This window comes from Monomorium pharaonis, chromosome 3 (assembly GCF_013373865.1).
Source record: "Monomorium pharaonis isolate MP-MQ-018 chromosome 3, ASM1337386v2, whole genome shotgun sequence".
NCBI classification, from domain to species: Eukaryota; Metazoa; Arthropoda; class Insecta; order Hymenoptera; family Formicidae; genus Monomorium; species Monomorium pharaonis.
Genome location: NC_050469.1, coordinates 29,786,824 through 29,813,021, shown reverse-complemented (window position 1 = coordinate 29,813,021; position 26,198 = coordinate 29,786,824). Strand labels below are relative to the sequence as shown.

Sequence of the window (26,198 nt, the reverse complement as noted above, 5' to 3'; positions counted from 1 at the left end):
TTTTTGTGTCGAGTCCGCCGGTCACTTGTCCAGGTTCGCGATCAGCGCGCATGCGCATCGGACGCGCGACGGGGTCGCCGCTCTAGGTCTCCTGGCGCCACGCGCGTGTCCTCGGCCGAACTCGGGCTGGCTCGCGAGTCTCGCGACTTTCTTGTCGTGCGGTGTGAGGTGGTGGGCGACAGTATCCGCGATAAGCAAGCGAGACAGGCTTCCTCCGCCGACCGGTCGCGGCCCCGATCGTCAGCAGATGACTCGCCCGAGGTAGTGGTGATGTGCGCGGGCGCCCACCGTCATCAGGGGTTAGCGCAGCGGGAGGGTTGACCGACGTCGCGATCCCGTGGGAGAAAGAAGGGGGAGAGAAATATCGAAAGAGAGAGAAGGAGAGAGAGAGAGAGAGAGAGAGAAATTGCAGGAGTGAGTGTGTGAGTGTGCACCGACGTGAACCTTGCCCTTCTCGCGGGTGGCGGTCTCGGTGTGTGTGCGGTGGCGAGTTTCGTGGCGGTTTAAAATCCCCTCGCGATCGGAAGAAGGATCCCGCCGTCGTCCGTCGTGGTCGTCGTCTGTCGTCGTCGTTTTTCCACGTCCACGGGAGTAAACGCGGAGGCGTTTTCATGGCGCGGGTCGACGCGACGGGAGCCGCGCGCGCCTCACCGAAATCCGAGCAGCAGAGAGCAGCGGCGGCACGAGCGACGTGAGAAGAGGGTACATCGCGCGCGCCTGGGGAGCCACGGCGCCCGGGATCGCATACACGCGCAGGAGGCATCGGCCGAGGGAAAAACACAGCGGTAGCGGCAGCGGCGGTGGTCGACGGTAGCGGCGCGTACGCACACACGCAGCCGAGTGCGTCACCGCCCATATGTGATGTGTCCCGCGCGTGCGACCGAATGAGTAATCATGTATTGTCAGGACAAGGGTTCGACCGCCTCCAAGAGCAAAGAGGGTAAGTCGGACCCGTTTCATCACGGCGACGTTCCCGGCTCCCTTTCTCTCTCTCTCTCTCTCTCTCTCTTTCTCTCTCTTTCTCTCCAACTCCTTGTTTCTCGTCTTGGTTTTCCGTCGCTTTTGTGCGCGCGTGTGAACGAGGTGACAAAGATAGAAAGAAAGAATGTGCATCTGTCTGCACGCGCCCGTGCGCGCGCGCGCGCGCGCGCGTGTGCGTGCGTGTGAGTGAGTGTAAGAAAGAGAGAAAGAGGGAGAAAAAGAGATGCAAAGGGAGTTCCGTTCCAGGATCGCGTTGACGGGGGAAGAACGGAGTGACAACGGAACGGAGTGCAGTGGAAGGGGCGAGGGTTGGCGGGAGGGGCGGAGGGAGTGAGAGAGAAAAATAAAAATAATAAGTCTCTTTCTTTCTGCCTGCGCGCGCGCATAAGTGTGTGTGTGTGTGTGTATATATGCATGCGTGTACGAAGTCGTTTCCCGATGGCAGAAGAGGGACGAGGCAACTCCAGTGTGCAACTCGGGCGAAAGGAACCCAGAGACGTTTGCTTCCTCCTTTTCTTTTTACCCGGCGCGATGTCGCTTGATAATCGCCATCGCGAGGAAGGAATGCGCGCGAGCGAATGAGCACGCGCTTATCGATCTCGATCTCGAGCAGGATCTTCACAGGAGTTTTGCGGGATCGGGGGAAGAGCACAATGCGGCCTTTTGTGCGGCGCGAGAAGGAGACGCTTGACACGTTTCGTCTGACACCCGGATATCGCGACCGGAGGATCTGTCTGTGTTTATTCAACGCGTGAAACTAATATCGGTTCGTTGACCCCTCCCCCGCGCCTGTATCATTACCATTACGCGATGCATATATGCCTGTGTGTGTGTGTGTGTGTGTGTGTGTGTGTGTGTGTGTGTGTGTGCGTGCACGCGCGCGCGCGGAATTGCGCTGCATGTCTGTGCGTGTACGTGTGACTGAATGGCGTGTCGTGTCAGCTCCGCACACACGCGGCAGTTTCGAAGTTTTTATCGCGTCGGTGAGGTGTTCGCGCGCCCGTGAGAGAGTTCGCTCCACCGTGTCCGTGGCGTAAGCCTTCTCCTTCCGAGAAAAATGATAGCTGGCCGCTTCGGGCGAACTGATACGGACGTTTGGAAAGCGCATAGAAACACATACTTTCACCTTTGGAAAAATCCGTTGTCTTCGTCACAAACGGATGAATCATCTGCGTTCAGATTGAGTTGAATTATCTTGATTCGAGGGAGAGGGAGAGGAGAGAGAGAGAGAGAGAGAGAAAGAGAGACGGAGTTCCGTTCAAGTCACTCTCCGTTCACTCGGCGTCTTTATATTCGACACTTTTAACAAGAAGGAATCTTGCTTTACACTTAGTTATATTGATGTGCACATTATCCGCCAAGAATTATACGCATTTTTGACGTTTATATTTTGTGACGTAATTGCGTTTTTTATTATTTCGTTGATCGTATCATCATATTTTGATACTTGTAACAAAGAAAGATCTTACTTTACGTTTACTGTGTCGGTGTACATTTTTTATTAAAAATAGTATCAAAATTCTTGACATTTTTTTACTTTGTGTATTGAATGTCGAATGAAATTATGTTATGACACTTGTAATAAGAAGGAATCTCTTGATTTGTGTTTTCTGTATTGATGTATGTTATCTGCCAAAAAATTTGCAAAATTTTTGCCATTTATATTTACGTAATTAAGTAGAAGAAACCTCCAAAGTGGCATCCCTTTTTTTCAAACTAAATATTATGATTTATTAATACGGATAAAAAGATGTTCTGCTTAGGGAATTAAAAATGCAAAAACTTATAGTTTATACAAACGAATCTAACTTTTGTATAGTTGTGCTAGATGTTGCATCTTGCGGAACAGCATAAGGTATTGTTTGTATAACCGACAAAAAAAGTTTTACATTGAAGCGAAAGGCTTCTAGGAATCCTTATATACATTAACTTGTAAATACAAATTTTATACAAATGGTTCATGTTGGAGGAAAAAAAATATAATCTGCTATGCCAGTTTTGAGACTCAATTTCTCAAATCTTCGTTTTTTGCGAAAATATTACAAAATATAAAACAAAAACTGCTATAATATAATCTGATGGAAGGCACTTTTTAGTTTACATTTGTTTTCGAATTTTTATTTTTAGCTTTTATTTAAGAAATATTCAAAAACAAAGTAATATGCCAATTTGGTGATCTTTCTCTATATTTTTTTACTCCGTTTATTCAATGTTATAATTCGACATTTGTAACAAAAAAATCTTGCTTTGCCTTTAATATGTCAATATATATTATAATTGTCTAGAAAGAAAATGTACAAAATTTATGATTTTATTTTATAATATAATTTTATGTAAATATTTTTTAAATTTTATTTATTTAATGCCATATTTTAACACTTTAACAAGAAAAAATTTTGTTTTTTCTTAATTATATCGATGTATATTATTTACCAAAAAAATTGGCAAAATTTTTTATGTTTATAATTATATGCATTTTTTACTTCGTTCATTGAACGTTATTATATTTTGACATTACAACAAGAAAGCATTTGGCTTTACATTTACTAACGATGTATATTATCTACCAGGAAAATTGGCTAAATTCTCGACAGCTGTATTTTACAATGTATTTTTTAAAATTTCTTTGAGTGTCATTATATTTTGACACTTGTCGAAAAAAATTTTTGCATTTACTGCATCAATATATTTTCTACTGAAAAAGAAAAAAATCACCAAAATTCTTGACGTTCGTATCTCGTAATGTAATTACGCCCGTATTTTTCGTCATGCAATTTCCTGTCACATTGAGTGCCTCGCATTGTCATTTGAGAAGAATGCGATGCATATATATACTTCTATCATCATTATTAAGGAGTACGGCATAACATAGCGTATGATGTCATCGTAAATGTAATGATCTGTTATATCTAAATTACTCGGATGTTCTTGGCCTTCTATTATGATGTCATGCTATCTCAACTTCCACTCGGTATATTAAATTGTGGTTGTTTAAACATTACGCTTGTTATACGCAGGGCCTGTGACAATGCGGGAGAAGAAGGGCGGCGCTCTCAGCCGAGTACAAAAGTTAAAAAAACGCCTGAGTCATAGCTTTGGACGGCTTTGTAAGTACTTTTTTGTCCATGCAAATTATTATTCTTTACTAGTTATAATAGTGATGAAATAAAGTAGTATTTTTTGCAAAGATTTAAATATCAATCTTTATTAATGCCTAACATTCATAAATATGTAATTAATGATAAATCAAGCAAATAAATTTTGCGGATTGTAATTATGCAACACGATGTTTTATAGATTTGATTATTAGTGTTACAAACAAAAAAATTTCATAATGTTGAAATAGTTTGATAGTTTGAATTAAATCATGAATTTTTTCTGAACTAGATATAATTATTAGAAGTATCAATCACTCACATAAATTTATTTATTTTATAGCTATATCAAAAGAAGAGGCTGATGATGCAACAACCAGAGGTCAATTGCCATATAATGGGTATTCTGAGGAGTTCCTAGACCGCTTGGAGCCAAATGGCAACATACCTGCGGACAAAGATCGTCGTTATGGTGAGCCTTATCTGAAAACAGTATAAATACATATTCGTAGATTTGCTAATGTTTCCCAGATGTGATTTGACATGTTTTTTGAAGTAAGAAACGAAAACAAATTTATTTTATTATAATATTTTTTATTAATGTAATTTAATTTGTCGTATGCACTTTTTAAAAAGTTATTTATTAACTAATAATTTATATATAAAAATTCTACTCAAGGCATTAAAAAAATTTTTGTACTATACATTAAGTATTATTTTTATTTATGTGTATTATTAAGTAACATTTTTATTTATGTGTATATTAATTTTGCATAACTAAACTTATGCATGTAAGAATAGCTATTTTATTTATTTTGTACAAATGCACCAATATATGTATATGTTACATATAGTTTACACAGAGTTACACTATCCAAAAATTTTATCTAAAAAAATTGTAATTTTATGTATTTCTATTTGCTGTTATTTTAAGAATGTTTCGGAAATTGGACTGTCACAGAATGGACAGGTGTGGGCGACCACGAGAGAGTGCATCGACAGCTTTCGGTTTCTAGCGATTCGAAGCTTCTAGATGAAGATATACGAGAGGAAGCTAGAGTAATTCTGCGGCCCCGACGTCCACCGCGGCCCAAATCTGAAGTTTTCCTTGGTCCGGACCCCCCTAGAAGAACTAAAAGATTCTCCGCTTTTGGGGTAACGTATTACACTACATATATACTTATTTGTATTTTCATTTTCTAGTATGATATACATTAATCTCGATCGGTTTCAACAGGGAGATTCGCCATTCGGTAAATCCGAAGCTTATATAAAACTGGAGCAGTTGGGTGAGGGATCATATGCCACAGTGTTCAAAGGCTACAGCCATCTTACTAATCAAGTAGTGGCTCTTAAAGAAATTAGACTGCAAGAAGAGGAGGGAGCTCCGTTTACTGCCATTCGCGAGGCAAGTCTCCTCAAAGAGTTAAAACATAGCAATATCGTGACTTTGCACGATATCATTCATACCCGCGAGACGCTCACCTTCGTGTTTGAATACGTTCACACTGATCTATCGCAATACATGGAGAGGTACGGAAGCGGGAACGGAGGATTGGATCCGCGTAACGTTAAATTGTTTCTTTTTCAACTGTTGCGAGGACTAGCATACTGTCATCGCAGGTAATTACAAATATATGTGATACATAGTGTCAACTACTTGCATTCTGACAAAGCGATTAATTTACCGTTACTGCTATGCTTTAGGAGAGTTCTGCACAGGGATGTAAAACCACAGAATTTACTAATCAGCGAAATAGGAGAACTTAAACTGGCAGACTTTGGACTAGCAAGGGCCAAATCCGTGCCATCGCATACATACTCACACGAAGTCGTGACCTTATGGTATAGGCCGCCCGATGTTCTCTTAGGTTCCACAGAGTATTCCACCTCGCTCGACATGTGGGGAGTGGGCTGCATATTTGTGGAAATGTTAACTGGCGAACCGACATTCCCAGGTGTACGCTGCACGTACGACCAACTCGATAAGATATTTAAAGTGCTGGGCACACCCAACGAGGATACTTGGCCGGGTGTCACGCATCTGCCCGGATACAAGGCGCATAGACTGATATTTTATCCACCGCGGAAACTGGGACTCTCGTTTCCCCGGCTTTACGATATCGCCGAGGGCGATAGTATGGCGTCGTCGCTCCTGCAGTTGAATCCGGATCAACGGATAGGAGCGGAGGAAGCGTTACGACATCCCTATTTCGCTTCTCTTCCTAGGAAACTATATGAATTACCTGATGGTAAGAATTTTTTAAAATTACGGAACGGCAAACGTCGTTGTGACACGTATCTCACGTGACGATTCTATTTGATTCTGTTGCAGAAGTGTCGATATTCAGCGTAGAAGGTTGTCACTTGTATACAAACTCGAGGCACGGGTGCGCGGATTCGCGTCACACGGCTCTTAAGACTTGAGGTTAAAGCAAACGTTAAAAGAGTAAATTATAAGTAAATTCGCAATTTACACGTTTAGTGAAACATTCATTCTCATGAGTTTCATACATGTGAATATACATGAACAAATCCTGTTAAAAAAAATTTGATAGAAAACGGTAGGAACCGATACATTTCCCCAAAATCTTATTGTTTCCTATCATTATTTTATAAAAGCAGATTTAATTGTACGAATTCTTATATTAATCTTTTCGTATCTCTAGGACGTGTATGTCCCACTTGCGAACATCCTAACTTTTAAACAAAGTCCTATCAACTTATACTTTTGCTTGTTTTAAAGAGGAAGATTCAAGCTATACCGTCGCATACTTTGAAATGTTATATCTTCAATAAAATATAATAAACTGCGAAAAATCAAACTTTTAGATAGTGAAGAATACCTAAGAATAATATATTATGTCAAAAATTGATGCTAATTATATATGTAAAGTCTTATTTAATTGTGAAAGAAATGCAAAAGATTAAAACTTTATTATATAATGAGTATTATATAATAAGTAATAGTGTTTATATGTATTATCAAAGTGTGCGCAACTTACAATTTGTCTTTTAAACTTTTAAGATACTTTTATCGTTTTAAATATATTTTAGATTTAAGTTTAATTTTTTGCCTTTGGTCTGTAATTAGTTATTAGAAAAAGACCTTAATTCGCGGTCATATTTTAAATATATCGATATTTAAGCATTTCATGACCGTCATCTTGAATTTCAATTTTGATAATTGATTTGGAATTAGCGTCTCTAAAAACCGATAAAACCCATTTGGCATATAAAACGCATCTCTTTTGAGAAAAGAGAAAGAGAAAAGAGAAAACAGAAAACCGGAGGTACGAAAGGATTAACTTATCATTATTTATCGTTTTCAATGATTAAAATTTTATTAATTGTATATTTACGCTGTCAATTCCCAATTTATAACTACAAATAAATACAATTAAACGCTTCTTAAAAGCGCTTTCTATCCATTTTTTTTAACAGGAAACAACACAATAGATACACACAGACATACAAGCGCACATGCACTACTCCCAGATGCGTTGTTCGCTCTCTCTCAGGGCTGTTCCATGATTTCTGCCACTGTTCTTTTCTCACACACAATATGCAATAATAATATTCTTTTTTCCTTTTTTTCGAGAATATCGAATAAATTAATTATTAATAAAGATAAAATCGTAATTCTCTGGTCAAGGAAACAAGAAAGTAAAGCTTATGGCTACAAGTAAAAAAAAAAAGATTATAAGAACTTGCGCACGCTCGATTTAGGAAGCAAAAGCACGCACGACCCATCCTCGCACTTCGTCCAAATACTAGATTTAGATCGATTACCAATCAAAAAAGAAAAAAAGAAAGATACCATACCGCCGCCCTACGTCTCCCCGATCCCAGCCCAAGCCAAGTAGGGCGGGCGGTCGCTGGTTAGCAAAACTATTTACGAAATAATTATTACTTATCTTAGAAAAATTGTGGAAGACCTGTAGCACTTTATATAAACGAAACTTTACTGCTGTTTCGAATACCGATGTTGGTCGCTAGGACAGTTGAAAATATTGATAGTTAAAATAGGGAACCGTTGTACGCGAGTTAAATTTATTTGTTAGACGCGTGTGATGATAGTGTGTAAGGTATAAAATTTTAAGGAGAAAAGAGGGATGGGAACACATAGCGCGTCAGTATTAATCAAGTGCCATAGTAGCCAACATCGCGAGACGCAGCGGGAAAAACTAATTGAACGCTCATCGTTAATAATACCCGATTGTAGTGATTTAGATGTAAGTGATTAGCATTAGATCGTATTTAATAACAATCGAAGTTTATCGACAATGTCGCAAATGTAGCGTAAATGATAGCAAATCGAGACAGAAAGTGAGAGAAAGAGATATAAGGTAGCGATTTTAGACTTGTCGAAATTTCGTTTTTGTTCAATTTGCTTTTAATTAATTATTGACATTAGCCAAATATGGTGCTCGAGCTGTAAACTGTGACATGTTCAATCGACCTCGTACTCGTGATATAATTATTTAAAACGAGTATCCGTTCGATTTTCTAAGAACTACCGGATATAAAACTAGCGTTGGCAATAGTAGAAGTAGGGAAAATGTAAAGAAGTAAAAGAAACGGCGTTACAGTTCTTCCAAATTTTGTCTAAGCTATAATTGACGATTATTGCGGTAATACTACTCCTTCGTAGGGTTACATTTATACCGATTTTTCAGCACACTTATTAAAAAAAGAAAAATATATCAACGAGGTGAAAGTAAAAAAAGAAAGGAGAGGGAGTTTCCGAAAAGATTTGAAAGACGCTATTTGCTATTACTACCGATTATTGCGTTTACTTCGGTAGATTGTACATAGAATTACCAGATTCGTATTATCGATGATGGCTGAGATAGCTAAATCGAGATAATAAATGTGACTTTGTAATAAATTCAAATGTATGGTACTCTGGATACCCGTTCATCCTTAACCCGGCAGTGGTACGGCAGAACTAGGCGAATTATCCTGCAAAAACGGACAACTGCAGTCCTCATATGCAATCCAAAATTATATACACGAGCTATGATCACTTTCCGGGAATACACGTTTAAATTCTTTTTGAACTAAAACGCCAATTACTGTTAAAAAAAAGTTACAATTCATCCTATATACACTTTATTTTTACACCTTATAAAAAAGTATCAGTAAGCTATGATAAATCTTGCAACGAAAAAAAATGCGTATTAAAAATTCGTAATATTTTATTTTTGTACTCGTACTGTACTGAAACGTGTGCAAAAAAATATCTTTCATTAATATTTAAAGAATTTTCATTTCTCTGTTTAATTTCTAAGAACATTTTGTTTGTTGTAAATAGATTAATTGCAGTTCCGGTATATTCCTCATTATTTTTATGTTATTGCCATTATCATTCGAAATATTATTTTTTATCAAAGTTAAAAATACGTAATGTAAAATTAAGTTTAGACGCTTAGATTCTTTGTTTCTTATCCTGCCATTTTCGTGAAAAATCAGCATTTATAGAATGAATTAAGTAAGTTGATATTCTCTCTGTAATCATAAGTATAACTTTTTATGTTTATTTCGAAATTCTGAAATATATATATATATATATACCGATTTTTTTAAGCGGTGCTAATACTTTTTACTCTAATGTGAAATTTGTAAACAAACTTATCCCATCCTATGGATGGTAACTTCGAATTTTGTTTCTAGAAAGAAATATTCAAACGTTTATTGTGTACATATTAACGTGTGTAAACATAAATCCCGTTTACATCGATCTCAATAAATGTAAAAAGATTAGAAGAAGAAGAAAAATTGAAGTGTTACAACTTTTTTTATATACAAAAACATTTTTTATCACTCACGTATAAATTTCCAAAGTGCAATTTAAAATATTCAAATATTTTGTCAACTGGATTTTTATTTCTAGTCCTATTTAAATATGTATTTATTATTTTATTTATTAAATATGAAGATTATTTAAGAACAGTTACATTTCAAATACGAAGCTTCTAGATTGACTTTGAAAAATTAAAGAGTAAAGCGAATAACATTAATATGAATATATAAATTATATCGATTATTTATATTATATATTTTATAATACTTTTTGTGTACATAATAATATTTGTGTCTGTCATCTGTAAGTACTCGCATGTGTTTGTGTTCCATGCTATATCTAATCCTAATATAATAATATAACTAATAATTCTAATATTTTGAATGATATTTTAATTGATTCCTTTGGTTGCATTTATCTTTTCTTGTAAAGGTTTCTTTTTAGATTTTTAATTGATATTTGTGAAGAATAATTGTCAAAAATAACACGTTTCAATTTTACGTAAGAAAAATATGAAAGGTTTATGTAGATCTTTAAAAACCTCATCATACTGTCATCATTGATAACAAATTCTACCACTGCCGAGTTAAAACGTCTACCATACATAACTACGTTTTAATTTTCCGAAAATGTATAAAAATTTTTGTAGCTTTAATATATATTTATGTTATTGCTTAATTCGATTTTATACGATGTGTACTTCCTTTCGGTTTTCAACCGTACGTTTACTTGTAAATTTTTTTATATTAAAAAATCGTGAATATATTGAAACCGCTGAGGAATTGCGTATCGAAAAAATTTTTTGAAAAAGAGGAAGGAATTACATTTTCACACATAAATTTTGCGTTCGAAAGTGGACATCTTTGAACACCTCGCGTCGTTAAGAATATGTGGTATTACATATGTCTGACGATTAGACCGATGATTAATTCCGAATTTAATCGGAAGCGTCAAGTTGAACGTATTGTGCCTGTGCTACAAATATTTGAAATAATAAAGATACAACTCTCGCTATATACAATATTGCTTCTTACAAATGTTATGTCTTATATCTATTTTTAAAACATATAGCTCTTGACAATCCACAAGGAAAATTATAAATGCATTAAGAGCTTTGCAACAAATTATTGTTTTACGTTTCAATGTTTACGTGACAATTCAAAATTTGAAAACAATTTATATTTATTATTTGCGAGGTACTGAAGTTTCAAGTAGTCATTTATTAAACACAAATTTAATTTTATCGATAAAATATAATAGAATCTGCTAGTAGAATATGATGGCAGATTGCTAACAAATATATCTACATAATACTAAATTTTAAATATAGTAGAGTATTTTTGTTTTTGCTGGCAATCTACTGTCAGATTATGCTAGAAAATAAGAACTTAATGTGGATACTATAAAAACGTAAAATAAAAATAAAAGAAATAAGCATATAAAATATTAACTGAATAATACATATTATGAATATATAATTATCAATAATCAATACAAGCAAGGAAAACAAAGTTACGGACGAGAATATAATATCTAAGTTTTTTTTTTTCTTTTAACTATATTAAAACAGCATTAGAGACAGAAGTAGAACAGGCAAAATCTATTTTGAATAGAGCCTCATGACGCGTTTTGTACGAAATTATTTTGCTGTCCTTTCCTCTTCCAATTATCTTTTTTTTTTCAATTATTAAATTAAAATTATATATACACATAATTAAATATCGAGTACTGAAATTTTTATAATTAACAAACATAAGCAAAAGGAGTCCCAGCATTGGTGTCATAATTGATGTATGTGTAAAATTATGTAAATGTGTCTAAACACTTAAGTATAAATTTCATTTTTTAATTTCAAAAATTTTTGCTTAATTTTAGCAGGCGACCAAGGACACCTTTTTATCTATATCAGATACCTCGCTGACATTAAATTTACCGCGCACGTGCAGAAAATCCGTTCGCCACCTCGCGATTGGTCGCGCGGATGGTCATCTCCGTGCGGTTTTAGGAACGCGCGATCGCACACACCTCTGACACGACTGACACATCGGCGTCTTCTGTTCGCGTCCGCTTATCGCTCGTCGCGTTATAGCGTAGCGTTCGAAAGGGGTAAAAAATCTCTGTCATCCGCGGCCATGGGTGCCACGGTGCGACGCGAGTTCTCATTGCGTGCCTTCCCCGTTGTTGTACCTGCCAGCGATGCGCTCCGCGCGTGATCGCTGCGCGACGGAACATGCCTAGGAACGTTCCTCTTCACGCGCCGTGTTCGATTATTAGGATCACTTGATCGGTGGCGAACGCCCCGCGAGGACGAGACGGGCACGACGGATTTTCCTCCCGCAGGTGAGTGCCGCGTCCTCTTTTTTTTTTTCTCTCCTCTCCTCCCTTTTGCATCTTTCTCCTCGTCACCGCGCACGAAGGTGCCACTCAGATATACCCTCGATACTAGAATTGATTCCGAAAAAATTGTTTCTACCCAAGGTTAGTCTGTAAACTTTGATCTCGGCTCTTGGCGCTCGCTCTTTATCTTTTTCCAGCTTAAAATTGAAAAGAGAGATAAAAGGTAAATGAAAAAAAGATAAAAGGTACAAGCCTGTCAATTACGTTCGGAGATAATCCGGAGATAAGTGGTAGAAGTTAATCATAATAAAGAATCGCCGAGCGCTCGCTAATCTGCTCTTGGTCCGACAAACGTATCCATTGTCACGGTAAACTTTTGGAAAAAGAGTATCGAATATAAAAATTCACGTTATTCGTATCTTCCCGAAGGGCTTTATCCCCCGTCACAATAACAATCGAGCAAATCCAAATTCGGGAGAAAATCTCGAACGCTCGTAGATCCCGTGGAGGCGATCGAGAGAGAAAGAGAGCGTCGGTAACGCCAGCGCTCTTCCGTTATCTCTTCGCTCGACGACCCGCGGAAGACCGACTGTGTTTTCTACCGGCTGTCTCTCGCGGTGCGCGGATCTCGTCATCGGAGGCCAGACCCTTCCGGGACCTGCTCTCTTTGTCCTCTGATTCCGTGGCGCACGTAATTCTTTTCCCGTGGCCGCAATGAGTCACGTATATTTTTCTTCTCGCCGTTCCGCAGCCGTGATTCACATTCCCGTTTCTCCCTCTCCCTCCGGATCTCGCGTTTGACGAATGGATACGAGGAGGCTCGGTTTCAGCTGCGGTATGTAATGACTCGTGCGGAGCCCGCACGTGTGTGGCGCGCGCGCGACAACGACGGCGGCGACGACGACCCCGTCGTCCGAGTGAGAAGGACGCCCCGCGCGAGTAAAGCGCCTCGGCGGCGCTTTCCTTCGCGTTTCTTACGTTCGCCCCTCTCGCCTGGAAGTCGCGTGATCCTGAGAAACGAGCAAAGAGAAGCGGTATCGGCAGCAAGGGGGAGAGAAAGTGCACCTCGCGGGATTCATCGCGTAGATCTATCTCGCGTGCCGCGCGCGATAAGTCTTCCTCCCGTCGTTGGATTCTCTCGTGAGCGCATTTGTTCCTCTTTCCCGGAGTGACGGGACTTTTTCCTGTTGACATCGGCTTTTATATTCGGTACTCGACTAAATCATAATATTTATCATGACAGAGATATCATTCGGTGACATGTGCCTCATATTTTTGCGACGTAACGAAGTCATTGTGTATTCTTCCTCGCACTTGCGCGCGGACTCTTTCAAAGGGTTATAAAAATAAATATATATTATTAGAAAATTCTTTTTCTCGCGAGATTTTCCAGAGATTCGCCGGCGAGGCGACGCGGGGCAGTGTTTGCTGCTCCACTTTGACACACAGATTTTATGTCTTTTCTTCATCTTTTCAGATCTTTCCACATAAGCTACTATGGGTCGCTACACGGGAAAGAAATGTCGTCTTCTGACAATGCTGTGGCTGACAGCTTTATTTTTTTTAGTCGAAATTGTAGTTGGTTATGTGACCAACTCAATGGCTTTAATAGCAGACAGTTTTCACATGTTGTCAGATGTGGCTGCCTTGGTGGTAGCATTTCTTTCGGTAAAGGTAAGCTGCGCATAGTCCTTTTTCAATCTTCTATGTGCTTACTGCCAGAGAAAATCTGGGAAATCTTGGACTTTTCAGAGAGTTTACTTTTTATCATTAAAATAATGGATTTTCATGGAGTTTTACTCACAGAAACATTTGGAAAACTTCTAAATTTAAATTCTATCTCTTTCTCTGATAAAATGTCTCTTTAATCATTTTTTTCTTGATAATGCGAAATTCATTGATTAGCAATAAATACAGCATATACACATATATTCTCTTAAGACTCACAAATTTTAGAAGAAAATACTAATTACTCATTCTAAATTAACATGGAACGTTTAATTCAAATTTTGTATTTTGTTGAGCTAAATTAATTTATTATAGCCAAATCGTTTATACATTAAATTTAATTTTGTATTATTTTAATTTAATATGTTTTTAAATTTAATATTTAAAACTCAAGTAAGTTTTCTTGATGATTATGTAATTAAGGAATATTTAAAGGAATAATAAAATAAATTTACTTCAAAGCTAAGTTTAAAAAAGTCTCTGGATCTTACCTAGAAATTTTGAATAAAGTTTCTGAAAAATCCAGGAATTCTAAGAATTCTTTTACAAAATTTGATTTTGTAATTTTATATAATATTATTTTATTATATTAAATTATAATCCTTTTTAATATCTTTTTGTTCTAGATGTCACCGAAAAAATGGTCCAAAAACACATTTGGCTGGGCCAGAGCCGAAGTGTTAGGAGCCTTGGTGAATGCCGTGTTTTTAGTTGCTCTATGTTTTAGTATTACTGTGGAGGCGTGTAAAAGATTTATCGAGGTAGAGGAGATTCATGAAGCCAAACTCCTTGTCGCAGTTGGGGCGCTTGGTTTGCTGGTGAATGTGATAGGTTTATGTTTATTCCATGGTGAGTATATTTCATTGTACAAATCAAATTTGTTTTGGATGAAACTTAAACTGTTTGAGGCACATAGGTACATTTATTTTGATATTTAGACATTTGCCGTTGCTTTAAAGATCTAAAATTGTTTTATTTAAGGGGATGATGAAGTCATTTACCAACAAAAAGACAGTAATTTTTGTTTTGCAATATCTTTTTATTTCCTTTATGGATTTCGAAATCCTTCAGAATAAAAGTACATGCATTATTACCAATCTGTGAGGTGGAGTTTCTATCAAAAATGGCGAAAAATTGCTAATTTGCTGCCACATCGTAACAATGTTTGGTTAATATAAAAAATTAGTTTGTATTTACGAAATTTCCATAGACTGATAGATGACGAGAATAAAGTCGAATTTCGAAAATTAAATTTTGATGCCTAATCAAAACGAAAATTTGGGTTATATACGCGTAAAAAGTTGATAAGTAGAGCAATATGAAAAAGTTTTTCGTTCTCGATGTAAAGTCTAATTTACAGATTGATATTAATATGTATACTTTAATTCTGGAAAAAATTTCCAAATTTATAAAAGAAGTACATACGAAATTTCATTAATGATGTGTACAAATGACTCTATATCATCGACCCCAATCAAGTTTGAGAGGCAGTCCAACATCCCCTTAATAGAAGTATAAAGACAGATAATTTAATGTAATATTTATATGTTGGTATTTGGAATATGGAGTACTTAAACAAATTTTTATTATTACTTTCTCTCTATTAGATAATATTTGTAAAATATCTTATTCATATTTCCTATCTTAATTATCCTTCTAATCATATGATATTTTAATATCATATGATCTTAATTATAATAATGGATAATAATATTGTATATATTTAAATTTATGTTTGTATATAAGATTCTTTGTTCCACATTGTTGCGATTTTATCTTATTATTGGCTCAAGAAATTTTGTCTTTGATCAAGAGAAAGAAAAATTGATTATTAAATGTATGTTTACTTAGCAAACATAGCAAGATTTGAAATAAAAACCTTTTGTATATATAAGACAGAAATAAAATTCTTACAGTTACTATGTGGATTTATATCTCAAGAATAAAGACAAAAAATATCTGAGCTATATGTAAATAGTAAAAATTTACTGAAGCTAAGAAATGTCAATAATACCTAGAATACTTATTTTATTATCTTATTGGCACTAAACTCATTGCTTGTGATTGTAATCAAGAATACTTGGAAAATATTTGATTACTCAATTAAATGAATATTATTAACACTACAAGGAAAACTTTATTATTTTATTGCATTTCATGAAACCTTGATTAATCTTGTAACTGTCGTATTTAATATATTTTATAGTTATTAAACACTTAACGAGAAACAGTTAATATTTTTCGCTTTTAATTAATTACAATGTCCAACATTGTATATCTTATATGAGATAAAATTAATCTATTTTATCAAACACAGATATTTATAAGTGCAATTATTGCAGAACATGGAAGTGCTCATGGCCACTCGCATGGGATATCTCGAAGTCATAATAGACTAAGCACTTTGGTAGGCACGGACGACAATGAGAACGACGAAGCTTACAGACCTTCGACGCCCCAAATAAAACGAGCGCACGGCCACTCGCACGACGCAAGTCAGATGAACATGCGAGGAGTATTTCTTCATGTACTTTCCGATGCGTTAGGGTCAGTCATTGTAATTGTGTCTGCTCTAATTGTATGGCAGACAAAGTGGAAGTACAGGTGATTGTACACTGTATACTCTTATGCTTATTCTATACAGATGCTGAAGGGGGAATTTAATATGCAATTTGAAATTTAATTATTTTTTGTTTTACATAGATTCTACATTGACCCTGCACTGTCGCTTTTATTAGTTATTCTTATCCTGCGTTCAGTATGGCCGTTACTTCAAGAATCAGCTTTAATTCTATTACAGACTGTGCCAACACATATTCAGGTAGTATATTTTCATAATTATGTATAATTTAGTATATATAACAAGATGTTTAGGATATACGATATATATATTTACATTATTTAATTTGCAAATTTATTCGTACAGGTCGACGCTATACAGCAACGTTTGTTGGAGAACATAGACGGTGTATTAGCCGTACATGAATTCCACGTATGGCAATTGGCGGGTGATCGTATTATAGCTAGTGCGCATATAAGATGTAGAAATCTTTCGGAATATATGAAAATTGCCGAACAAGTTAAGGAATTTTTCCATAACGAGGGCATACACTCGACGACTATTCAACCAGAATTTATCGATGTAAGCAGCGATATCATTGTGAAAATCTATGCGCATATACACAAAACATCAAGACAGAATTTAAATTTAAGATCAGATTATTATGACAGAAAAGTTTGCGTAACAAAAACTTAGTAAAAATACATGCCATTTGTTATTCCAAATAATAGTTTTGAAAAAATATAAATTGAAAGCTTTAGATATTACAAGGTATGATTAAAAAGTTTATGAGTCACACGTATAAGGTAAAGTTAATGCACAATCTTTTGTTCAGCGTCAATGATGCGTAAAACTCGTAAAGTGAATGTTTATTTAAACTATCCATGACTCACAAATAAACGATTCGATCGCAACTTACTAATTGACTTTAATATATTTTTATTGTTGGATACATTATTATATACATTAAAAAACACTTTTTTATTTTATTTTAGTATCATTCTAATAGCGAAATTAAAGAGACCCCCACGGAAGATTGCGTGCTGGATTGTCCAAAGACTGATAAGCCATGCAATCATGCGACTTGCTGTGGTCCTTCTAAACAAGTAAGTATTATGAATTTCGTGTTATCGCATCATTCATCATCCGTACATATTCTTCGGTTCCCTAGTACAGCATGGAAAGAGATGTAAATCCTCCATCTGTGTGTCCCAAATCTCAAACATATTTTGGACGATGCTTAGATGGCATAAAATCAGAATCGAATACGACTATAGGTCGTGATAGTTCGTCTACCTCGTCTGGGAACCTAAATTCTGTACTTCATCTATTTGAAAGTATAGTTATATCTGTTGTGAAGGAAAAAATTACCTTTAAAAAGCCATTTGGTTTAACTAGCCTAAACTACTTTATATTCAAATTAAAATTATTTAAATTTAAAACTAAGTCATAATAGATTTGTACAGTAAATGATACGAAATTGTATGTAAATTCCTTTTTTATATTTATTTTGAGTGATAAAATAAAAGGGAATTGTTACACGCATTTTCTTAATGCATGACAATATGTGACAAACATCGCCTATATCGTAGAATTAATTTTTTTCAATTTTTGTTTTATCTAATTTTTTGTTTTAGTCTTACTGATAAGATTCGTAAATAGAGATTTATAGACAATAACTTATATAATACATCCAGGGTCGTGAGACTCCCTCACCTGGAGAGACGCCATACATGTGCAGACAGCGTAATAGCCTGGCGCGTTCGACCGGCTCTATAGGAGGAACAGAGCAGCAAGAAGTGAATGAAATGGAACGCGGACACTTGTTATCACTGCCCGCCTCGCATCCAACGTCGTTCCACTCCGTCCAAGTTCCCCACCCTCACGTTAATGCACCGACCGTCTGAGTTCTCATCGCATTATCTAAATATCTACCTCCATAGCAAAATACGCGAGATGCGCGTCACGATTTATTGTACAAATACAATAAATGTGTACCTACATAAAATTCACTAATATCACGCAGTTGATGGCAACGACGTATTAGGCAATTGCATATTAAATAACAAATTGCTACATTCGTGAAAACGTGCAAATTAAAGTAATTATTGATAATTTTTTTCTGAAGCAATTTGACGAATAATCTGGCAGTTTCTTATCTTTGCCATCAATTTACTTATAATAAATAATTAAGATAATTAAAACCCAAAGGCATATTAATACCAAATATATTATGTTACATATGCTCTATGCGCTCTATATACTCTGACATAAATAATAACATATTGGATTTTTACTGTAAATTTCTTAGGAAACATTTCAAAATTACAAGACTTTGCAACTGTTTGAAGCATAATTTATCACATAAAATACATTTATAGTCTAAGTATTTTTTAAATCTCACTTGTACATTGATTGACACTGTGGTTTTGTAAAAATCCACTTTGCGAACTTCTTTATTTATATATAATTTTTATTATGTTGGTTATATAATATGTAATTTTATAAGATAGGACGTAAATTTAGCAAGAGTACCAAGTCTCTTCGTTAAATCTATACTTTCCTCCATATAATTCTTAAATATTAAGTCTGTATATTTTTTATGTATTTCTTATAGTTAAGTAATTATAAAAAAAATTATTCAAAATGTGTATTGCTTTCTTATTCCATGTATAATATTTATACAATACTTACAATTTTAGAAGAAAAGTTGTGCAGACGATTTATCTTTTGTAGTGATTACCTTAATCTAGGAAAATCTTTTTATGTTAGAGCAATATATATCGAACATTGCAAAAACGTTGGTTTATTAAGAAATATAGGCAGATAAGTATAGACTATATTACTAATTGGATCATTTTTTACAAGATTTAATTATATATAATGAATATAAAGTTTTTTTATTTACTCTTAATGTTTTTTAAATACTAGGATGTACAGTTTTAAAAATTATGTCATTTGTTGCATGATCCAGGAATAGAAATAGTTCACATTGGTGTATACACCGGGTACTCCCGCACCCGCACAACCTATACCCCATGTCACCAGCCCGACAACTTGATAAGGCCCGTTATTTGAACACACCAGTGGCGAACCTCCATCGCCCTTAAAAGAAAATCCATCAATAATACTGTTAGAATTAATTAATGAATATACATATTGAATTAATAAAAATAAATTTATGATTCGTATGTCACATTCTTGACAAAAAATAATATATCATTCTCTTACAGTGCACGCGTCTTTGCCGGCTTCCCCTCCTGCGCACATGAAACTGTTGTCCAGTACAAAGAGGTCACCGAGTCGAGTCTTTCGAAGTCCCGTTTGGCAATCCGCTTGACTCAACACAGGCACGTCTACTTCTTTCAGGATATTTGGATTCATCCCGTTAACAAAGGCATCCTTTCCCCAGCCCGATACCCAACATCTTCAAAATATTGTATACAATCATGACGTTATTTATTACAAAACTTTAATAAATTTAGGACATTTAATGCTCAACAAAATACATACAAAAATTAACAACTGCAGTATACAGTAAAAAATAGGAAATATATAGATACGTCTTATAGATTGGATATATGGAATTCAAATTTAAAGAAAGTTATAAATGATTTTGAACACCAAATATATTAATTATACGTACCTCGTTTTTGCGGGAACCGGTCCAGATGGCAAGCATGCTGTATTAATGCTAGGACTAGTTGCTGTGGGAGCAGCCGAGCTCAATTTAAGCACCGCTATATCGTTCTGAAGGTTTTGCGAATTATATTGAGGGTGCAAGGTGACTCTTGAGATGGAAATCTCTACCTGTGGATAAGGTTCAGTGGGACCTTGAGCGTTCCATTCACCTAATCTCGCTTTGATTCCACCATTCCTGCAATATATCATATTAAAGATGGTTTTACAAATTAATTCCTTTGAAGATTTATAAAACAATATTGTCATATCATTTAAGAGTATGCCAAAACAAAATTAATTTATATGTTTAGTCTCTCCATTTTTGTGCACACTTGATTGTGTAAAAGAATTTGGAACTCTGAAGTAAAGCTACTTCAAAGACATCTGATAAAGAAGTATCAGTCATTTACTGCAGGATCTCTTAAGAGACATAATCTTAAAGAATTTGCACATGTAATACTTACACATAGCCTGCTACTTTATGAGCAACAGTAAGAACATGTGTTGTACTGATGAGCACTCCGCCTCCGACATAAACGTTGCCAGAGGTCAAAATAGCCACCATCCAGGGATAGGCACCGTAAGGGGCTTGTCCCACCGGATGTGCGGAGGGTGTGATTTTTTGAATGCCGCAAGAAGGATTATTTGTACCCCCACCGCCAGCGCAACAATACACATATCCAGAAGGGCAAGTTGCACCCTAGAAGTGTCAAATTTCTGTTAATATTAATATACAATAATTATTAAATAATATTCACGTAAAAATAGTAATTAACTTCTTTTTGTACAAATTTATATATATAGAATAATTATTTATTTTTAATTTTTTAAAATAATAATTTAAAATAAATTACCGTATTGACTATTCTGATGTCAATACCGCCAGTGCCCGTGGGACAGATAGTTCCAAGATAGCACTGACAATTCTGATTCACAATGTAAGCTATAAAAAATAAAATAAAAATATTAACAATATATAATAGTGCAATAAGATAAATATGATAAACTGAGAAATCTTTTTCATTTTACATTAGAAATTTTTAATATTAGATAATATATTTAAATGATAACTAAGTTAACTAAATCCAAGAAGAAGAATAATTTGTTGAACACGTCTGTAACAAATTTTCTTGCCAGAAAGGTGACGAATTTAACAATTAAATCAACGTTTACAAAATGACTGCATAGATCGGATATAATAAACTTAATAATTTTTTAATAGTCTATCTATATTATTTTTCTAACTTTTGATTACTTGTTTTTATATCAGAATTTTTACATTTTTTACAAGTTTTACAAAATTAATATATATTTAAATAATACGTACTTGTTGGGGCGGAATCTGTAAAGGTCATCTGCGCAAAGATAAATCTTTGCTGCAACAGCTGACACAACGACAGTAAAAACAGCAAGACGTTGTTCATGTTAAACAATTCGAGAGCGGAAAGAAAAAGAAAGAATTGATTGTACAATGAAACTTGTGAATGAAACTGACTCACAACAAATAAAACACGAAGAGGCGTTTACGGGATTTATATATAACACGGAGTGCGAGTTACGGGATTTTTTTATATATATATACATGTAGACAAATGCGTCAGCGCGTTGCGAAGTGGTATACTATTTCCGTTTTTCGTAATTTTGAGGGGGACATATTAGTTTGTGCATCCTGGCCGAACGAGATATAATGCACGACCTTTCACGGTGCGCTAGAAATGAAGGTTCTTGGTAACGACACTCGTTGGGGCTCTCCGCGAGCTATTATCTATAAAATCTGGCACAACATGAAAAAAAATAGAAGAAGCAAATTGCTTCCGATTATAAATACGTATATGCGTGTAATAATCCTCAGCGCACCAGTAATAACTCTCCTCGGTATTCCCGGTGCTGATCGAAATAGCCGTGCGTCCACTTGACGCGCGGAGAAAAAAAACAAGGCCATCCCCGTCTCATTGACAAATAGGCGACGAAGGTCAATAATCAGGAATCACCGGTGCGAGCAGACTGTGAATCACGCATCGTTGATTTCATTCAATATTGTGTTAAAATAATATTGTTATACGGAACATTGTTTCACAAAAGGTGATAAATCACCCTCGCTTTGTATTCATTATGACATCTACGATAAGTAAAGCGATAAATAAATATTGAAACGCAGAATTATGTTTAAAAATACAATATCTTTCGTGTACTCCGTTTTAGCGGATTAATCACATTAATTGGGTAGTTCTTAACTTTATCGTTTTATTACAATTTTCTATACTTTTATATCTTTTAAAGATTAATACAATCAAAAAGTGCTAAAAAATGTAAAAAAAATTAGATTTAAAAAATCTTAACAGATAAATCGTCAAAGTTTTTAAATAGTAAAAAATAAAACACATTTTAAATAAAATACTCAAATAAGACAGCAAAGTTAAAAAATTTTATCATAGGTATTAGCTAGATAAAATTTAAAAAAAACCACACACATAAAAGTTATGTTATTTAATCGTATAACAAAATTGTTCGAATTGTGTGAAGAAGTTATAACAGAAAATCAAGAAAATTCGTTGAAACATTTGAGAATTAAATCCGTCCGCCTTTCACGCTTATCTGATAATGAGTTGATATCAGAGTTAATAAATTAATCGGAACGAATTAATAAGACCATCAAGGAAAAAAAGTCACTTTCTTATATCTTTCATAATTTATTGCTATAAGTTAGTGAAATATAATAAAATATACCAAACAATCATAAATACCATTATTTAAAGTTTATCCTGGAACAATATAATAGAGAACAATATAAAAATAACGTAATCCCCTGATCTTCCAATTATTCAGATTACGGAATGCTTAAATTATGTACATTTTTCGCTCATATTTGTGTAGAGATTTAGATTATGCGTTTCTCGCAGTGAACTTACGTTCGCAAGCTAACGCGACCACATGTAAAAGTATATACTCTGCATATACGGTAAATTCTTTTCGACAGCGCTTGCCAAGTATTTAGCAAACGGTACGGAGGAAGATATCGTGTCGAGCAGCGCGTTTATTTTAGTGCGGCTGTATTTGTCGTAGAACGGCGATCTTAAGATGTACAACAGCAAGCTCAATCTTCGACGCACGAGCTCTTCCTCCTCGTCTTTGCTGAATAACGCTTTTTTGGCGTAACGAGAGAAAACATTTAAACTGCACAAACAATAAGAACTCAATTATGTATAAAGAATATTATAATTTATCGAATTATGTATAATAATAGTTCAGTATGCTATTTATACCTGGCTATATCGATAATAAGTGATAACATCCACGGCGGCCAACGTTTCTGGCTAGTAACGTACATACATCCGAGATGGAGTAACGGCTTTGTCACATAAAGACTCTAGAAGTTGCATTTTTTTCATTATGTGTTTTCCTACATTAGTAAATAGTGAAATCAATTATATGAAAAATATATAATTAGCACTAAAAATTTATTCTGTATAAAATAATAATACAAATAAGAATATATAACAAAACAAAATAAAATATAAATAACAAGTTATGACATATTTCCATGATAACAGAATAAAACTTAACAATGATTATCGTGTTTATGTATTCTATAAAATTTAGATATGTCTATTTTAACTTTAAAATTTAGATATATCTATTTTAAATTTATGATATAATAACAATACTACTTTGATTTTTACAAATTCTAGTATAAATTAAAGATATAATGTCTTAATTTTTTATTAATTTTATTATTTTATATTAATCTTATTATAAATTTCATATGTAACATGAATGCAATTTTTCAAAATAATATATTTCAACAAACCTCGGCTAGTTTGAGATTTCTCTCAGATTCCTGGTTCTTTGTCAGATTCTCATTCTCATCTGTGACAGAAGGTAGAGCTTTCCATGTTCGTACTTCTATGGGTGCCGAATATTTTACACTTCTGACAACAGTGCCCGTTCTCTTCAGCATAAAGCCCTCCTTCAATTGTACATTGTTAACAGCTTTACTGAATTTCTCTCTGTTAAGCGGTGGTGTCGCCGGGCTCTTCGTCAAACGTTCCTTATATACATGAACTAATATCAGTCGCAATATGGACCTGAAATGAATAAACATTATTGAAATTATCAAATCAATATAAATTTCATTATCATTTTTTGATGGGATCACTTTAACACTCTGTACACATAATTTGATAATTTTGTCCTATAAATCTTTATCCTGTTTTGTGTTTTATATATATATTTTTTTCTATTAAAATATATTTTCTAGCAATATTAAAGTATAGAACACTAAAAAAATTTTATTCTTGCAAAAGTAATAAAAATTAACTCAGAAATATCATGATCCCAAGTATGTAAAGAGTCATAATGTAAAAAAATTACATTAAATGTTATTTTTAGCTTTCAACATTTAATAAAAATTGTTCTAATTGTACTAAGTGTACTTGTTCTAATTATACATGAATTAGTATGTGGATAAAAATTTATGTAGCATTCCAAGTAGATTTATTCTGTAATTCTTAACAACAGTTTTGTTATCAATATAACATTGCGCAAACATAATATATGATTTTAAAAAATTATGCAACAATGTTATAGTGATAACGAAACTGTCGTCCAATAGAAATGACAACGCTTGAGCAAAAATCACTTTCTTATTATAAAAATTTTATACTAAAAGTTTCATCCAGACATAACTGTCGTTAAAAGTTACAGAACAGATCCACAGAGTTAACTATATTGCCATAAAATCAAAAGAGCATTGAATGCTTACTTGAACAGTTGTATAACTACAATTATCAACCATTTCCCCTTTGGCCCCCATAGTTTCTTGGCGGACACCTCGAGCAGCGTCTCGGTGTACTCCACCACAGTCAGCCAGATCTTGATCTTCGAGTCGAACTGAGGTATCTTCAAGTGCTGGCGTCGACTGTTGTACAAAAGTAAATCGTTGCAGAGCACGATCAGATTTGGCATAGAATAAATTAACTCCGAGGCTAGATTCGAATTACGCAAATTTCCTGCAAAGAACATAAATTTTAGATCTTAGTGCTGCACACGACGTGAAACGTGACAATAACTGAATTTGACGGCTCGTTTTCCTAACCAAAGCTGAAGTAAGACAAACATCTGACAGTAGCCTCGATGTCGGTCAACAACTGTGGATTCGCCACGATCCAGTTCTTGTAGGACGTCAAGAGATTGTTTAACGTGGAGTTAACGCAGCTCGCCATCTCGTTGTTCTACGTTACTTCAGATTTTTTACGTGATATTCGGTGCCAATCAGTGCCAATTCTGCTTATCTCACTACATAAATCATCGCGCTGTTGTGCCACTGAGGCTGCCATATTTGATTCCGAAGGTCGAACTCTAGAACTTCGATTTCGAATTCGACCCCTCTTCCTGTCTCTAGCGAAAATCGACGCGGACTCTCGAGAGCGAAAAGGTCGATTTTTTATTTTGAAAATTGTATCCTAAAGGCTTGTATTTTATCTATGTAAACGCTCGAAGAAATTGTTCAATAAAATGTTCAATGTAAAGATTTTTTCATTCAATGTAAATTGCTTCTTGCACTGTTCGTCTTTCATCTCTTTCTTTCTTCAACGTGGCACAAAAAATTAAAAGTAATAGGCCTATGATGTTTTTTTTATACGATCAACATCTGATGCCCGCATTAACTTAGCCTATAGCCATAAGCTATTAATTGATTAAAATTATTAAACTTAAAGTAAAAATTAGACATTTTTTTTTAATTTACCTGCTTTTTTAATTACCTCGAAGATATGTATTTGTATGAGATACACAGCAATTTCATGGAGGAAATGTATTTAACAACAAATCGTGCATGGTTGGGCAATTTCGTACGAGGAGTCGGCTTTCACTTCGCAAGTGCGCAGCCCCGGAACCCCGACGACGACGACGACCCGCCGCGCCGCCGCCGGTTGGCCGCACTGGCGACACGGTAATCATCGGTGGTGGTGCGACGGTGCAGTGCATGGCACACAAGACACAACACAGTGCC

General features: G+C 35.1%; 4 protein-coding genes across 14 annotated transcripts; 2 read left to right on the top strand and 2 right to left on the bottom strand.

Moving 5' to 3' along the window:
* The first annotated feature begins 67 nt into the window (after positions 1-67).
* LOC105829326 (cyclin-dependent kinase 14) lies at positions 68-10,896 on the top strand. 4 transcript variants are annotated; one of them, XM_012668074.3, is made up of 7 exons: positions 68-261; positions 3,999-4,088; positions 4,420-4,548; positions 5,011-5,231; positions 5,314-5,699; positions 5,784-6,328; positions 6,412-10,896. In XM_012668074.3, exons 2-7 carry the CDS (start codon positions 4,010-4,012, stop codon positions 6,501-6,503), a joined length of 1,452 nt encoding a protein of 483 aa, XP_012523528.1. In that variant the 5' UTR covers positions 68-261; positions 3,999-4,009; the 3' UTR covers positions 6,504-10,896. The 4 variants fall into 4 exon arrangements, with proteins under 4 accessions (XP_012523528.1, XP_012523524.1, XP_012523525.1 ...); XM_012668070.3 differs by having other exon boundaries at positions 72-940; XM_012668071.3 differs by having other exon boundaries at positions 77-940; positions 5,038-5,231.
* Positions 10,897-11,842: 946 nt separating this feature from the next.
* Positions 11,843-20,101, top strand: LOC105829328 (zinc transporter 1). 3 transcript variants are annotated; one of them, XM_028192723.2, is made up of 8 exons: positions 11,843-12,222; positions 13,697-13,893; positions 14,574-14,796; positions 16,290-16,551; positions 16,651-16,768; positions 16,874-17,089; positions 17,503-17,613; positions 19,741-20,101. In XM_028192723.2, the coding sequence occupies exons 2-8, from the start codon at positions 13,717-13,719 to the stop codon at positions 19,777-19,779; spliced, it is 1,146 nt and encodes a 381-aa protein (XP_028048524.1). In that variant the 5' UTR covers positions 11,843-12,222; positions 13,697-13,716; the 3' UTR covers positions 19,780-20,101. The 3 variants fall into 3 exon arrangements, with proteins under 3 accessions (XP_028048524.1, XP_012523532.1, XP_012523533.1); XM_012668078.3 differs by lacking the exon at positions 19,741-20,101 and adding an exon at positions 18,205-19,154 and having other exon boundaries at positions 11,864-12,222; XM_012668079.3 differs by lacking the exons at positions 11,843-12,222; positions 19,741-20,101 and adding exons at positions 12,778-13,428; positions 18,205-19,154.
* Positions 19,297-22,511, bottom strand: LOC105829329 (phenoloxidase-activating factor 2-like). The gene is made up of 6 exons (XM_012668080.3): positions 21,516-22,511; positions 21,043-21,131; positions 20,653-20,888; positions 20,154-20,384; positions 19,739-19,934; positions 19,297-19,612 (listed from the first exon to the last, which is right to left on the bottom strand). Exons 1-6 carry the CDS (start codon positions 21,610-21,612, stop codon positions 19,457-19,459), a joined length of 1,005 nt encoding a protein of 334 aa, XP_012523534.2. The 5' UTR covers positions 21,613-22,511; the 3' UTR covers positions 19,297-19,456.
* Positions 22,512-22,858: 347 nt separating this feature from the next.
* On the bottom strand, positions 22,859-26,091 carry LOC105829330 (peroxisomal membrane protein PEX16). Of its 6 annotated transcripts, none has more exons than XM_012668082.3 (6): positions 25,951-26,091; positions 25,284-25,873; positions 24,951-25,197; positions 23,997-24,273; positions 23,452-23,555; positions 22,859-23,362 (listed from the first exon to the last, which is right to left on the bottom strand). In XM_012668082.3, the coding sequence occupies exons 2-6, from the start codon at positions 25,408-25,410 to the stop codon at positions 23,107-23,109; spliced, it is 1,011 nt and encodes a 336-aa protein (XP_012523536.1). In that variant the 5' UTR covers positions 25,411-25,873; positions 25,951-26,091; the 3' UTR covers positions 22,859-23,106. The 6 variants fall into 6 exon arrangements, with proteins under 6 accessions (XP_012523536.1, XP_012523537.1, XP_028045995.1 ...); XM_012668083.3 differs by having other exon boundaries at positions 25,935-26,073; XM_028190194.2 differs by having other exon boundaries at positions 25,284-25,860; positions 25,935-26,073.
* Positions 26,092-26,198: the final 107 nt, after the last annotated feature.